Source organism: Crocuta crocuta, unplaced genomic scaffold (genome assembly GCF_008692635.1).
Source record: "Crocuta crocuta isolate KB4526 unplaced genomic scaffold, BGI_CrCroc_1.0 scaffold42, whole genome shotgun sequence".
Taxonomy (NCBI): Eukaryota; Metazoa; Chordata; class Mammalia; order Carnivora; family Hyaenidae; genus Crocuta; species Crocuta crocuta.
Window position 1 is genome coordinate 524,105 of NW_027528744.1, and position 16,422 is coordinate 540,526.

Genomic DNA, 16,422 nt, shown 5'->3' on the forward strand with positions numbered 1-16,422 from the left:
TGGAGCCATTTTGGAAAGCATATATCTCAGCATTATCTCACCAAGGGAACAAGAAAGGATACTGAGGTATTTATACAGCAACTTCCATCTGTCATTGGTTGAAGGCTGCTCTGGGGCTGCTAATTCACTGGCACTTCCAACTGGTCTTGCTGGAAGGCAGAGAAATTCAGGCCAGATCAAGTGAGTGGTAAGGGCAAGAGGGTGTGGGGACATTAACAACATCTGCTTTGGTGTACCCCTTACATTACTGAAGTCCACTCATTGCCCAGGTTAAGTTCTCTGATTGTTATCATTGATTCTTCAAGGTGATGCCTGGCTAAAGCATCTTAAAAAATATTATTGCAGTAGTGTTAGTTGGACAAGCTAGAATATCTCCTACTGAAATTATTCCCGAGTCTGCAAGTGATAATCATCATTACATCCTTCAATGACTTATTCCAACTTCACCTCACCCTCGACAATCACATCTTCTGAGCTATATTCCTTGCCCAGTGGAGTCACTGAGACATCCATCCTTGAGAAGTTGAACCCCTGGCTACCATTCCCTTCCTAGAACATTGTTATTTCTCTAGCCTGTTTATGGTTATTAACATTCATGAAGGCATTAAGAATTGCCCTGGTGAATCCCTTGAGTCACAGAAATACTCCTCCCTGCTCCCCTTAAGCAGTAGCAATTCCATCTTCTCAATAATTAGGGTTCATTAGCCTCACCAGTATAATAACTCCTTTCTTTGCCTACCAGACTGCTGGCATGGAAAACTACAAATGACCTGATGGCAGGTCATTAAGTTTATTGGGATTCTTGATGGTAGAGGTGTATGTACTCCAAACCACCCCACCATGGAAACCAGGACCTCTACTGCTACAGGGCCTATGGGGAGTTATGGGAATGGAAAATATAGATTCCCCAAGTGGATCATCAGGAGCACCAGTGAGAAGGGCCCCTTCTACTTTTACTCTCGACTGTCAGACTCATGTAGTTTATCTATTAGGAACATAGTACCATATAATGACTATTGGTTCAAAGTAAGTATCAAATCCTGAAGGACAGGGCCCCAACAGCAATGTTATTACTGCTTTTGTTATTGTTATTCCCAAGATGTGCATTTTAGAGCCCATTCCAATGTTTCCTGAGTCTGACAGCATCTGCATGAAACATATAGAGTAGAATCAGTGAGTCCCATGGTCGTGGCAGTCTGAACCTACTACAGAGCCTTCTCTTGCTCTCAGCCTCATGCACAACCATGGTTGGAAGTCAGGCCCATATATACTGATATAGCTAAGATTTTTTTTTTTAACTTTCTACTGCAGTATGAGTTCATACTAAAAAATTGCAATAATTACAAGTGAATTACCTGATGAGTTTCCATAAAGTAAACACACCCAAATTTTGCATGACGTTTTCTAGAAAAATAATTTGTTAGTTTCATAACCAGTAATGATTGAACCCTATTATTATATCAATTCTTACTACTAGGATTTGAAAAATTCTTTAGGCTAATTCATGCCCCAGAAATATAGCACTTATTAGAGTATAAGCCTAATAAAATCCAGCCATAAATTCATCCTGTCCCCCAATACAAGTTTTATAAGTTCAAGTAGATTTATAAATTTTGGTTCTCTTCTTTGTATTATAGTAGAATTCAACATGTACATATTTGAAACATATATATAAAATATATATATATGTATAAAATTTCCCTTTCTGTCATTTTTTTGTGAGGCTAATCTCACATTCACAGCTCTACCAGCTCAAAGGATGAGGGAACATATGCTTCTCCATATGCCCAACACAGACTCCTCAATGCATTTATTACTCAGAGCTTAGTGATTGAGGAATGTTTGTAATATTTTATTTTTCCTCATAGTGAGTCATTCTACTGTACATTTCAAAATCTGTGATAAGTTGAAAGATCCAAGAATTGAGTACATTTCAACACACAGTTTCCCATCTGGTAAATGAGGGGTTTTATTTATAATCAGGTATTCAAATGCAGTGGTATGAAATGACCTTCAAATTATTTTTGTTTTACTACACATCTAAAGGGCTGAGCAAATATACTAACCCCCTTCAATCCATTCTCCATACTGTAGCCAGATCAGGAAACTCATTTACCTTAAATTCTTCAACTGGTTCCAGATCCCCACTTTGCCTAATGAGGCCCTCCATGATCTGTCTCCTGTCTCCTTCTTCAGATTGCCTCTCAACAACCCTCTCCTTTTCTGCACTCCGTCAAACTGGATCTTTCTGTTTATTAAAAGTATCCTTAAATCAGCATTCAACCCATGCAAAATATACAGACATCTTTAAAAATTAAGTCACTTTTAATATATAGCTTACTACCATATATAGCTTGTTACCATATAGCTGCTTTCCATCTATTGAAGTCCAACCAAGTATCTAGAAATCAGCACTTGGGTGTTAGGATGGGAACAGGACAGCCATTGTGAAGATCTGCTTCAATGTTTTATTCCAAAGACTCACCTAATGTAGTAAGCCTTTGGTACTGTTTGAAACTTCTGCGAGAGCCAGACCAGACTGAGAGTACCCAAAGTAATTCAGAACTCCTCAACTGATTCCTCTGGCCTGAGAGTTAGGTTTAACTCCCTGCTTTTCTCTTCAGCACCCACCTAGGGCAGGAGTTTTCCTAGCTCAGTGACCATCAATTACCCAAGGGATTTCTCTGTTTTAACTTAGGTTATCAGAGAATCTTATGTGGGAAGTTTGAGTGGGTCCAAAGTTCATCTGACTCTGAAGGATTTTTGCATCGTAATGTGAGACGCCAAGCCAAGCCAAACCAAGGGGAGGCGCTTTAAAATTTCATGTTATGGGGCGCCTGGGTGGCTTAGTCGGTTAAGCGTCCGACTTTCGCTTAGGTCACGATCTCGCGGTTCGTGGGTTCGAGCCCCGCGTCGGGCTCTGTGCTGACTGCCAGCTCGGAGCCTGCAGCCTGTTTCAGTCTGTGACTCCCTCTCTCTCTGACCCTCCCCTGCTCACACTGTCTCTCTCTCTCTCCTAGAAATAAATAAAAATATTAAAAAAAATTCATGTTATATCTTCAGATCCTTTCACTTTGCTTAAATCAGCCTTTTGACGAAGTGTCCTCTTTTTTAAAAAGAGTTTGCCTACCCATCTGTGAGCATATGAGTCAATCAGTTAACATTTACAGAGCCCTTAAATGTGCTTAGTTTACTGGTGGGAGGTTTAGGGTTATAAAACGAGCATCCTGACAAGGCCTGACTCTGAGTGGACAAATAAAGCTTTATTTGATGAAATAATAAAGTGCTAAAAATGTGTATAATTGCCATAAGTGCTTTAATTCAGAGTGATAGAGACTCCTATGCAGAGAAATTTTTAGTGAACCCAACACAGAGAAAGTGATATATTTATTGCAAATTGAAGGATGGGTGGGGTTAAGGTAAGAAAAGGGTTGTGGAGGGGCGCCTGGGTGGCTCAGTCGGTTAAGCGTCTGACTTTGGCTCAGGTCATGATCTCACAATTCGTGGGTTCGAGCCCCGCGTCAGCTCTGTGCTGACAGGCTGACAGCCAGCTCAGAGCCTGGAGCCTGCTTCAGATTCTGTGCCTCCCTCTCTCTCTGACCCTCCCCTGTTCAGGTTGTGTGTCTCTTCTCTCTCAGAAATAAATAAAATATTTAAAAAAGAAGAAGAAGAAAAGGGTTGTGGGGATTTCATTGCATGGGTTGCAGCCAAGATGGACCTGTAAGGGCACAGAGGCACAGACAGAGGAGAAATGATATCAATTAGGCCTGTCCCTACTGTCCATGCTCCAGAAAGTACTGCCTACCACATTCGTTCTCACACCAGAGTGGCCATCATATTCCACTAAAACACAGATTTCTGCAACCCACCTCAGAATTTCTGATAAGATGAGGCCTGGGAATTTGCATTTTAAATAAGTTCTCAAGTGATGCTGATGCTGCTGGTCCAGGGCCCAACCTTTGAAAACCACTGGCTAGACTACACTCCTAACTGAATGGTTCACCACTCTGTAAATGTCATCTGGAAATTATGCGACAAATCATCTCTCTCAGCAATACCCTTTGTTCTGTTGCTTTCTGCTTCCAAGCATATGGTGCTCTCATTCACACCTTTCCATTTCAGTCACATCGTTCCTTCCCAGTGCCACCCTATTCCTACAACCCTTATGGTCGCAACCAGATTGAGTTCGATCATTTCCTGCCTTTTCTGTTGTTGTGGTTGTAAGTTGATTTCAGATGTTGTGATCTTCAGCCAATCTAAACTTTGAGATCTTAAAAGGAAAAAGTGAAAATAATGTTATCAGTTTTCAGTTTCTACTTTTACTTCCTTATCTTGTGCCAATTCATTGGTAAATTAATGTAGTAATGTGGAGACCTAATTTTGATTTTTCTATTCAACACTGATAATTACTTCCCAAGTAGAAGCTTATTTGCCTTGGATTTATTTCTCTTTGATGAGATGATTACCCAAGTAGGTAGCAGTGTGATTGTTATAGTGGCTCTGATAATTGCATGTTGATTTAAGGCTTTAGGTATTAAATAATTAGATTACAGTTGACCCTTGACAGAAGCTTTGAATTCCTTTAGTTTTATCAGCAATCACAGTACATGGCCAATTGCAAGTAGTCAGAATCCACTGTAGCTTTCTTTCCGTGAATAATGAAAGGAGTTAATAGCACATAGTAGGCACTCATTATTTGGTGAATGAACAAATAAATAAATTAAAATAAATGTGTAAATAGTTTCAATTTGCTCTATGAAACAAAAACAGACATAGTCTTGTGAAATATAGGCATGGTTATTTTGTATCAGTTTTAAATTTGGCAGGCTACCAAATGTTAATTTGCTTTTAGCTACTTGAGATTAAATGTAATTCCTTCCCAGAGCAACCCTAAAGTAAGCAAGCATGAAAGCATTTTCAGAGTAATCTAGGAGGAATTGACATTTAAAGGAGTTAGCATTACATCTGTACTTTAAGGCTATTAATTTCATAGATAAATTAACTTCATTACTCTATCTTTATCTTACATTTTGAAAGGGCTCCGTCATCTGGACGACTGACAGCCGAGGGTCAATTGAAACTGCTCTTATCCCAGCCAGGTTGTAATTGGAACCTGCTTCTGGAAACCCTACTGCATCAAGATGGTCTTTTACTGAGAATCTTGCTGAAGAGCTCAAGTGAGTATTTGTAGTTATGAGAATGTCCTCAAAAAGCCCAGTCATTGCTCAAGTTGAATGAATTTTTTTTTCCGACTTGAACATTGGCAGAGGGATTTAAACCAACTGCCTTGCATCAACAGTCAGTGGGGTTAGCTGCAAACAAGATATTGAATCACTTTATAAACCTATTGAAAAGATTCTTTTTCAGTACCTTGGAATGAGGGAAAATAATCTTTTTATGTGGTTCTAGTCTATCATAACTATCATTATATAGAAATATATTAACATCTGGGGTTTGAAATGCCTAAGAATATTATACAAATATAGTTGAATGTCCAAAATAGAAGTCTCAACCAGATCTGAGAGAGAGAGAGAGAGAGAGAGAGAGAGAGAGAGAAATTACATTAGAACGACACTAGAAATTTCAGTGAATCATGAAGAGGGCTTATGTAATTCATAAACAAGCAAGCTGTGGCTTACAGCCATATCCATTGGGGCATGGAGAAGTCATTGTAAGAAAAGTATGAATGGAAATTGAAGAGTAATAGAAGACCATACTTCTCTTAATTAGAGTTCCTTTTTTTCCCCTGTAAGTGCTATTTTAGAAAATGGTAAGTGAAATTATGCCAATCTAATTATATTCCACTGCTCTCCTGCTATATCTATGAAGCGTGTTCTAGCCATTTTCACATACCTCTGTGCATTTCTTTTTCTATTCTATACCCCACATGAAGCCAGGTTAACTTTATCAATCACTAGCTTCACTGTAGGTTTCATGCATCATATTCTTTTTTTTTTTTTCTAGCTCTTCATCACCTGAAGGACCTAATTCCCATCCATCTGCCATTCAGATGTGACCCCAAAATAGTTTTCTAACCTTTATCCCCCAACTATTCACTTGTGTGCAAGCATGATGTATGCACACACATGCACACTTATTTCATCCATTGGACTCAAAGTCACAAGTCACATGCACATGCTCCCTCCGTACCTTGGCTCACCCATATTTCTCTACTTGAAAGACCCTCCATAGACAACTCAGCCTCCACCAGTAGTGTCCAAGGGCCAGTTGATGTTCCAGATCTTTGAATGTTTTAGTTGACACTGATCTCTTCCTCCCCTGAACTTCACAGTGTTTGTTACCTTGGCTATTTATTTGCCCTTAGTATATGCTGCCTTATGTTGTTGTTATGTTTGTGTATAAATAAATCAAATGTCACCAGGCCCTATCATCCTGTTGGTATACAAATGAGGCTCATAGTATTCCCCTGTCCAGATGGCACCAGTCATTTCTGGGAATTTTTCATTCCTCAGATATACGCACAACCAGTTCCCCAAAAGCCACTTACTTAGGGGAAGCGCTTTGCTGCTGATCCCCTTGTGAGACTACTGCTTCTGTGCAGGTGCTCTGAGCCTCATAAAATCTTGTGGTGCCAAAGGTCACTCCAACTCCTTGTCTTGCTGTGTTCTAAGCAGAAATTTAGAGATTACTCCTCTCCCAAACCCTGAATCCCTGAATCTCACTTTATTCCCTTAGCCCCCAAAGCGTACTGTTTGGGCCTCAAATCTCACAAAGTTGGTCTGAAAGCAATAACAAAATTGCTTTTGTTATAAATTCAGTTAACAAAACTGAAGGCTGTAAGGCCACTCTCCTGAAGAGAAAACTGGTACCAGGGAAATACTTCCTTCAGTAGCCAACTTTTATTTTATGCTTATTAGGTGTCAGGTGCTGCACTAAGCACTTCACTTTTGATTCTTACAACCTAACAAAGTATATACTATTGTTTCCCTTATGTTAAAAGTAATGACTTTGGAGTTTAAGATAATGTTAACTTGCCTAGAGACACGCACAGCTGATAAATGGTGGGTAAGCCTGGATTCTGAACCCAGCTGGAGCTTTGTGTCCCCTTCCCTTCCCGTGTAAATACTCACACAAATTAAATCCTGGAGTGGGATAGGGGGCTCTGGAAGAACTTTAATCTGCCCACTCTCAGGCTGAATCAACCGAGACATTCTAATGCATATGTCTTTTCAGTTAAGCAATTAGGCTGATCACAAGCTTTTAAATTCCTTTGCAAGTTAGCACAATGGTTTATACAAAAAGTCTACTGATTGGACAATCAATGATCAGTTAGAATATAAAATACAGAGCTTCCCTTAAACTTGATAATTTGGGATTTCAGGCAAAGTGGCTGACATGAATACTATCTGCCATGGCTGCAGAATTACTCTAATACAATCATAGAAACTCACAGGCATGGTCCCAGAAGACAAATCATCTCCTATTGATAGAGTTATGTAGAGCAGCCTGGAAAATCAATTGTGATCAAACTTTTTGACTATAACTATATGGCCACTAAGTATAGCAGTCATAATTATGAATATTTAACCATGTTTTCTTCCAAATGAATCCCACATTTACTGAACCAAACATATCGCATCGATCTTCTCGTACATATAGTACTGTTTTTCAGAGACTTTTAGTTAACAAAGGTTCCTAAATATTGTGTTCTCTTCATTTGTGGTTCTTATGGAACATGGAAGGGTATTTGCCCAACCTGCTCAAATGTCAGTTTTTCGAAGGCTGTTAGGTGTTTTATGAGGGTTATATAGCTGTTCTGGTATTGTCTTGTATTGAATTTTATTAGCTACTGAAAAATACTATAAGAATGAAGTGACAGAATTTACTAATCAATTGATTGACTTACTTATTAAGCTCCCATGGAAGTCTTGTCACTTTAAGTTAGAAACAATGTACTCAGGGAATCTTATTAACTAGACTAACATGGAAATTATCATGTACATAAAAATAAATTTGTAATATTTGATGCAGAACTTTTCATTTAATTAGAAGTCTCAGTGTATTTCAGAACTCACTTGGTAATTTAGAAATTTGATCATTTTTAGAAAAGCAAAATTTTGAAATAAGGTATGCTGAATTAGAGGTTTCAAGCAACATAACTGTCAGCTTTTTATGGGAGAGTTTTCCTTTATACATAGGGTCTTTTTGGTTTAATTGATAAAACTTAACTCATGTTAAATGGCTCAGGAAGATGAATAAAGAGATTTTGAGTACATATTTTCATTATACATATTTTAAAACAAAGTTCTTTGTCTAATAAGCAGTTATTAAATTCTGTTAGGTACAGATTTTTTGATAGATAGTCATATGCTACAAAGGTTAAAACACATGATGTTTATTTCTTTTATGTCTGTAGCTTTGGGTTTTGCTCTACAAAAATGATTTATTGGAATTTCTATTTATTTATTTATTTTTAAGTCAGCAGATCATAGAGGCGCCTGGGTAGCTCAGTAAGTTAAGCCTTGAGTCCTTTTTTTTTTTTTTCCCTAAATAGTTTATTGTCAAGTTGGTTTCCATATAACACCCAGTGCTCATCCCAACAAATGCCCTCCTCCATGCCCATCACCCCCTTTCCCCTCTCCCTTAGCCCTATCAGCCCTCAGTTTGTTCTCAGCATTCAAGAGTCTCTCATGGTTTGCCTCCCTTCCTCTCCCCGACTATTTTTCCCCTTCTTCTCCCCCATTGTCCTCCATTAAGTTCCTCCTAATCCACCTATATGTGCAAACATATGGTATCTGTCCTTCTCTGCCTGACTTATTTCACTCAGCAGATCACCCTCAAGTTCCATCCATGTTGCTACAATGGCCAGATTTCATTCTTTTTCATTGCCATATAGTATTCCATCGTATAGATAAACCACATCTTCTTGATCCATTCGTCCATTGATGGACACCTAAGCTCTTTCCATGTTCTGGCTATTGTTGAGAGTGCTGCTATGAACATTGGGGTCCATGTGCCCCTATGCATCCTCACTCCTGTATCCTTTGGGTAAATTCCTAGCAGTGCTATTGCTGGGTCCTAGGGGAGTTCTACTGTTAATTTTTTGAGGAACCTCCACACTGTTTTCCAGAGGGGCTGCACCAGTATACATTCCCACCAACAGTGTATGAGGGTGCCCGTTTCTCCATATCCTTGCCAGCATCTCTAGTCTCCTGATTTGTTCATTTAAGCCACTCTGACCGGCATGAAGTGGTAGCTCAATGTGGTTTTGATTTGTATTTCCTTGATAGTGAGTGACGCTGAGCATCATTTAATGTGTCTGTTGGCCATGTGGATGTCTCTTTGGAGAAGTGTCTGTTCATGTCTTCTGCCCATTTCTTCACTGGATTATTTGTTTTTCAGGTGTGGGGTTTGGTGAGTTCCTTATAGATTTTGGATACTAGCCCTTTATCTGATATGTCATTTGCAACTATTTTTTCTCATTCTGTCAGTTGCCTGTTAGTTTTATTGATTGCTTCCTTTGCCCTGCAGAAGCTTTTTATTTTGGTTAACTCTCAATAGTTCACTTTTGCTATTGATTCCCTTGCTTTTGGGGATGTGTCAAGTAAGAAATTGCTGTGGTGGAGGTCAAGGAGGTTGTTTCCTGCTTTCTTCTCTAGGGTTTTGATGGCTTTCTGTCTCACATTCAGGTGGTTTATCCATTTTGAGTTTATTTTTGTGTATGGTGTGAGAAAATGATCTAGTTTCATTCTTCTACATGTTGCTGTCCAGTTCTCATAGCACCATCTGTTAAAAAGGCTGTCTTTTTTCCATTGGATACTCTTTCCCACTTTGTCAAAGATTAGTTGGCCATACATTTGTGGGTCCAGTTCTGAGTTCTCTATTCTATTCTATTGGTCTATGTGTCTGTTGTGTCAATACCATACTGTCTTGATGATGACAGCTTTGTAGTAGAGGCTAAAGTCTGTGATGGTGATGGCTCCCATTCTGGTTTTCTTCTTCAATATTACTTTGGCTATTCGGGGTCTTTTGTGGTTTCATACAAATTTTAGGATAGGTTCTTCTAGTTTTGAGAAGAATTCTGGTGGAATTTTGATTGGGATTGCATTGAATGTGTAGATTGCTTTAGGTAGTAATGACATTTTAACAATATTTATTCTTCCGATCCATGAGCATGGAATGTTTTTCCATTTCTTTGTGTCTTCTTCAATTTGCTTCATAAGTTTTCTATAGTTTTCATCATAAAGATCTCCTACATCTTTGGTTAGGTTTATTCCTAGGTATTTTATGGTTTGTTTGTTTTTTTGGTGCAGTTGTGAATGGAATCAGTTTCTTGATTTCTCTTTCTGTTGTTATTGGTGTATAAAAATGCAACCGATTTCTGTACTTTGATTTTGTATCCTGCAACTTTGCTGAATTCATGGATCACTTTTAGTAAGCTTCTGGTGGAGTCTGACGGGTTTTCTATGTAGAGTATCATGTCGTCTGCGAAAAGTGAAAGTTTGACTTCTTTGCCAATTCTGATGCCTTTGATTTCCTTTTGTTGTCTGATGGCTGATGCTAGGACTTCCAGCACTATGTTAAACCACAGTGGTGAGAGTGGACTTCTCTGTCATGTTCCTGATTTCAGGGGGAAAGCTCTCAGTTTTTCCCCATTGAGGATGATATTAGCTGAGGGCTTCTCATAAATGGCTTTTATGATGTTAAGTAAGTTCCTTCTATCCCTACTTTCTTGAGGGTCTTTATTAAGAAGGGATGCTGTATTTTGTCAAATACTTTTTTCTGCTTCTATCGAAAGGATCATATGGTTTTTTTTCTTTTCTTTTGTTAATGTCATGTATCACATTGATTGATTTGCGATTACTGAGCCATTTCTGTAACCCAGGAATGAATCCCATTTGATCATGGTGGATAATTCTTTTTATGTGATGTTGAATTTGATTTGCAAGTATCTTGTTGAGAATTTTTGCATCTCCGTATTCATCAAGGATATTGGCCTGTAGTTCCCTTTTTTTTGCTGGGTCTCTGTCTGGCTTAGGAATCAAAGTGATGCTGGCTTCGTAGAATGAGTCCAAAAGTTTTCCTTCCATTTCTATTTTTTGGAATAGCTTAAGAAGAATGGGTATTAACTCTGATTTAAATGTCTGGTAGAATTCCCCAGGGAAGACATCTTGCCCAGGGCTCTTCTTTGTTGGGAGATTTTTGATAACTGATTCAATTTGTTCACTAGTTATGGGTCTGTTCAGATTTTCTCTCTTCCCGTGTGAATTTTGGTAGTGAGTGTGTGTTTAGGAATTTGTCCATTTCTTCTAAGTTGTCCAGTTTGTTGGCATACAATTTTTCATAGTATTCCCTGATAATTGCTTGCACTTCTGAGGGATTGGTTATAATAAGTCCATTTTCATTCATGATTTTGTCTATTTGAGTGCTCTCTCTTTTCTTTTTGAGAAGCCTGGCTAGAAGTTTGTCAATTTTGTTTATTTTTTCTATAAAAATTTTTTTCCTATAGTAAATATTCTATATTGGCTTTATGTGCTCATTTTGAAGTTTAAGAAAGTAAATAAATATGAAGTACCATTGTTTGGCACTTAGTAGGTACTTAATTTGTATTGTATTCTTTCCTTCTTTTATGTTGAATGCCTGGGAGAATACACCTGATGTATTTTTCTTCTCTAATCCCTCCTCCTGTGGTCCCTATGCAGTGGTCACTCCTTCTGCTTGTCAGTAACTTTCCCTCTGTCTAAGCATACATTTAAGTGTTTCCTAGGAAGTAAGGGTTCTCCTTTGATGCCTTGTGCCCAAGGTGGTACTGACCTAGCAGCTGTCAAGATGCTCGCACGTGAAGATGAGAGCTGAGCCAAATAAATATTCTCAAGTTCTAAATATTGTAACACTCCTTGAGAACCTTCACACACAGCTTGGGAGACTGGGAGTATGAATTTTGCTATAATGTGTCTCCTACATGGAATCAGATCTAATCTGGCTTGATAGTGACTGAAATATTGTATATTCTATCTCTTCATGGCACCTAGAAAATGTCTAATATAACTATAGGAACATGCGTCTTCTTTAGCAGTTAATGTGCTTCTAGTGTTAGCATTGCAAAATGATTGGGCATTATATTACAAGTGATACTATTATCATGAATTTATGTAGCATCTTTTTCCCCAACAACTCAAAGTGATTTAACATATTATTTCATTTATGACCCTTGGATTATTAGGACCATTTTGCAACTGATGAAACTTAGATTCAGAGAAATTGAATAAATTGCCCAATTGATATTTAAGTGGTCCTTGTTAGACAAAAGAAGAGCCATTATTTTGTGACAGTATATCAATTGTTTTTAAATAAATTTCTAAAATAAAACCATGAGACTCTATGGAGGTATTCATTCTTAGAAATCATAAATAATATTCTTTTGAATTAATTTCTGAAAATAGCAGTTACTTGATTTCATAAATATGTTCTTAATTAGACTAATATTTAATGTCCTCTAACTAGGTACGAGGTAGTGTTCTCAGTTGGAGACACAGTGGTAAATGTGACATGCCATATTGCCTTTTCGTTCGGGGGATTAATTGCTGGGCCAGCCTTAGAAAGTAAAGAGGTATAAAAATTGGGTACGTTCAGCTGCTAATAAGTACCATGGAGTGCTTTTATAAAACAGAGTGACTGAGGAAAGATTGAAAGATTGGATAATAGGCAAAGGCTGCTCTGAAGAGCAGATGCCTACTTACTTAAAATAGGTTATTTGGGAGTAGATGGACAACATCCTTCAGTATTAGATTATTTGGAATATATGTACACTCTCTTCCAACATTTTCGAATAGGAGCCACAAACTTTTGTATAAAGGGCCGTAGGGTAAATATTTTAGGCTTTCTCGACTGTACCATCTCTGTCATGACTACCAAACTCTACCACTGTAGCCTGCCAACAGCCCCAGACCATCAGAAGCAAATGCGCATGGCTGTGCAGGGGAGTAAAAAAAATTTCCTCAACACTCTTAGGGATTCTGAATGGGTGGAAAATTTAACTGACAAAGATATATTAACAGGAGAAAAAACCTACAAATTCAGTTTTTAAAAAAATTTTTAATGTTTATTTTTGAGAGAGAGAGAGAGAGAAACAGAGCATGAGCAGTGGAGGGGCAGAGAGAGAGAGGGAGACACAGAATCTGAAGCAGGCTCCAGGCTCTGAGCTGTCAGCACAGGGCCTGACGTGGGGCTCAAACTCATGAACTGTGAGATCATGATCAGAGCCAAACTCCGACACTTAACTGACTAAGCCACGCAGGCACGCCCTTTATTTATTTATTTATTTATTTATTTATTTATTTATGTGTTTGTTTTTGATACAGGAGCCTTCATAAGGAAATGAAGAACCATAGAATCAGTTAAATTGGAGTATTTTTATGCTAGGTTCAAAGAAGAATGGACAGTCATGGAGAAATATGATAGGTCAAAGGTTATGAAATAAGTGTAGTAAGTTGGGGGAAACTTAGGAGGGCCTATTTGTTAGGATCCTTCTTAGTATCCTTTTGACTTGAGAGACAAGGATGCTCTTCCCTTCCTGGTATAGATAAGTCACCTCTCACATGAGAATTTTATGACCTGTTTCAGGAGAGAAGAGCAGTCAGAACGTTAGAGTGACCTTTCTGCTTCTGCTGTTTTTTCATACTCTTTCAGCTTTTAAAATATTCAGTATGTCAAGGTACCATATTTGAGGTAGCATTTCTGAGCCCCATCAGCTGTATTCCAATGCAGTTTTATTTATACACACAGAAATTTGAATTTTACATAATTTTGTGTGTCACAAAGGATATTCTACTTCTTTTTTTCCCCCAACCTTTTAAAAACATAAAAGCCATTCTTCACTCGAAACAGAAATCAGTCTGTTGAAAACAGGCATCAGTCTGCATTTGTCCCCTGGGCTTGCCAACCCTTGTTCTAGAATACTGTACAGCACCCAAGCTCCCACGGTGCCTTTATCACTTCTCTGCATTGTAGTCATCTGGAGAGGAGACCTGCACATAGTGCTAGCATAACACTTTTAACTTCTCTCCCAAGGTCTGAGAAGACATTCCCACTGGATAGATAGGCTTGGTATCTGCCTACAGAAGGACTTTCCCTTTGAAATAGCATTGACTTGGTTTTACAGTATGGACATCTAGGGACCTTGTGTATTGGGGAGTCCAGGAGGAGCTCAAAGGTTATCTCTTACTACTTGGGGCTGCCAGCTACAGAATTTGGACCAATTATCCACCTACGCTTAGTCGTCCTCTGATCCTGCCTGAAATATCATGGTGTTTTCTTGGCACAAGTTGTTTAAAGCGAGATTGCCCATTATGAGTGAAAACTGGGGCACCTGGGTGACTCAGTTGGTTAAGCGTCTAACTTTGGCTCAGGTCATAATCTTGCAGTTTGTGAGTTTGAGCCCGCTGTGTCAGGCTCTGTGCTGACAGTTCAGAGCCTGCAGGCTGCTTTGGATTCTGTGTCCCCCTCCCTGTCTGCTCCTCCCCCACTGACGCTGTCATTCTCTCTCAAAAATAAATAAACTTCAAAGAAAGAGAGAAAAGAGTGAAAACTGATGAGATGTTAACTAGGCATTCCTTGCTTAAATGAACTGGGTATGTATAACTTGGAAAAGAAAGGACTAGAAGAGGCAGGATAGCTTTCTTTGAATATTTTAAGTCTAAATGTAAAAAGGAAAAAAAGAAAAAAAAAAAGGCTGTCCAAGTCAGCAAGTGGAGACATGTGGGAATAAGCTAGGAGATGGATTTTGGCTGTCACTCTTGTCAGTCAGAAAACCTGAATTCTCATCCTTAATGACACCTGAGGAAATTGTTTACAACTCTGTGCTTCTTTTCTTTATCTATTAAAGAGAGGAGATTAAATTTCTATAGCCCTTTTTGATAACAGTGTTGTGTGTTGTGTAATGTTTCTTAAAAATGCAAAACAGCTTGCTAACTTTGTTTCAGGATTCTTTACCTCAATACCCAGGGTTCCTTGTCTCCCTGCATCCAAGAATGAAGAGATGGACATAGAAGAAAAAGAGCAGCAGGCAAAAGTTTATTAGAGTATAAGATCAGAGTATAAAGTAAGAAAAGTATGAAAGCTCTCTTTACGGAGAGGAGGCAGTCGAAAGGGAATGCCTGTGAAAATAGGCAGGGATCTTTTTTTTAATATAGGGTTTTGGTGGGAGTGGGGAGAGGGTGCTTTCCTTTCCCCATTTTCCTTCTCAGGTTCTACCTTAATTGGCTAGGTAACTCTAAATGCCTAGGCATTACTTTTTGATTGGCTCCTCCTTTCCATAATGGTCTATGGCCATACCGTTTTATGGTCTACTACTTATTTTTAGTCAGGTCTTTTGTCAAATTCATGATGGGAACATGAGGGAGAGTAGACGGTGTCTGTTACTCCCCAAGGTAGTTTACTATGGTCAGTCGTGCCCAGCATTGTTCCAAAATACGTGGTTTTCCCCTACCAGGGACCTCAGTTCCTAACCTTTCCCTCTGTGCCTACTGAATTCTATCTTTTCCTTTATAACATGAGCTGACCTGCAGTAGGACAGCTGCCTGGAATGGTAATGAAAATGGAACCACCATAAGCATTCAAAAAGAAGCTAGGTCACCATTATCATGGATGCTAGAAGACGTTTATTCATTGACTCAACAAATATTTATTCATTTATTGACCAAATATTTACTGACTTCCCTGTAAGGTGCCTGCCAGTCATTTGATTTCATAATGTTTTCTTCATCAGATAGTTAGACCTTGGTATAAATCTGTGGGTTACAAATCAGTTTTTCAAGACCTCTTTTGACTGTACTTTGTTATCCTTGCCAGTGTCTAGTGGTAAAGCAAAATCCTTCTTTGCCCTAAAATGATTCATTTGAATTAAAATTAAATCCAATTCTGGTGACCGGATTTCTTTTCAAATTGGCAATCTCCTCATGCAAGAATAAACCTTTGCACTTCTTTCTACCTTGCTTCCTTTTTCATTCAAACTGCTCACTTTTATTTGGTTAATTTCAGAGTCTATTTGTAAACATTAGAGCCAAGATTCCTAGATTCAGCTTTATAGAATTGTGGTCCTGCTAGATGTAATCCTAGAAAAGGGTTTTATGGTCAAAAATGTTTTAAAAACATTATATACTAAAATCCCTTCTTGGAGAGGCACAGGGCTCATGAATAATTAAAGGCTCTGAGAAAGCCTACAGAAAACAAAAGTATTTAATATTGTTGAAGCCAGCACTTCCAGAACATATGGGCTACTACCCATTAACATCGCATGAAGTGCACGTTGGAGAAAATGTTACCTTATAAAAAGCGTGGAGAAGAACCCTAGTACCTACAGGTCGATAGAACCAAAACTGTTTCAGAGAGGTTCGCCTATCTATGTTTATAAATTTTTACACAGAATTGCCTGTGCCTTCTCTATAAAGATGATCAGTTTTC

General features: G+C 38.5%; 1 protein-coding gene across 1 annotated transcript in view; it reads left to right on the forward strand.

Moving 5' to 3' along the window:
* The window catches only part of KIAA0825 (KIAA0825 ortholog), a 358,820-nt gene that overhangs the window by 121,791 nt on the left and 220,607 nt on the right, over nucleotides 1–16,422 (forward strand). The window contains exon 14 of the mRNA XM_077755312.1: nucleotides 5,038–5,177. Within this exon, the coding sequence (XP_077611438.1) occupies nucleotides 5,038–5,177 (140 nt within the window). The remainder of the gene's footprint in view (nucleotides 1–5,037; nucleotides 5,178–16,422) is intronic.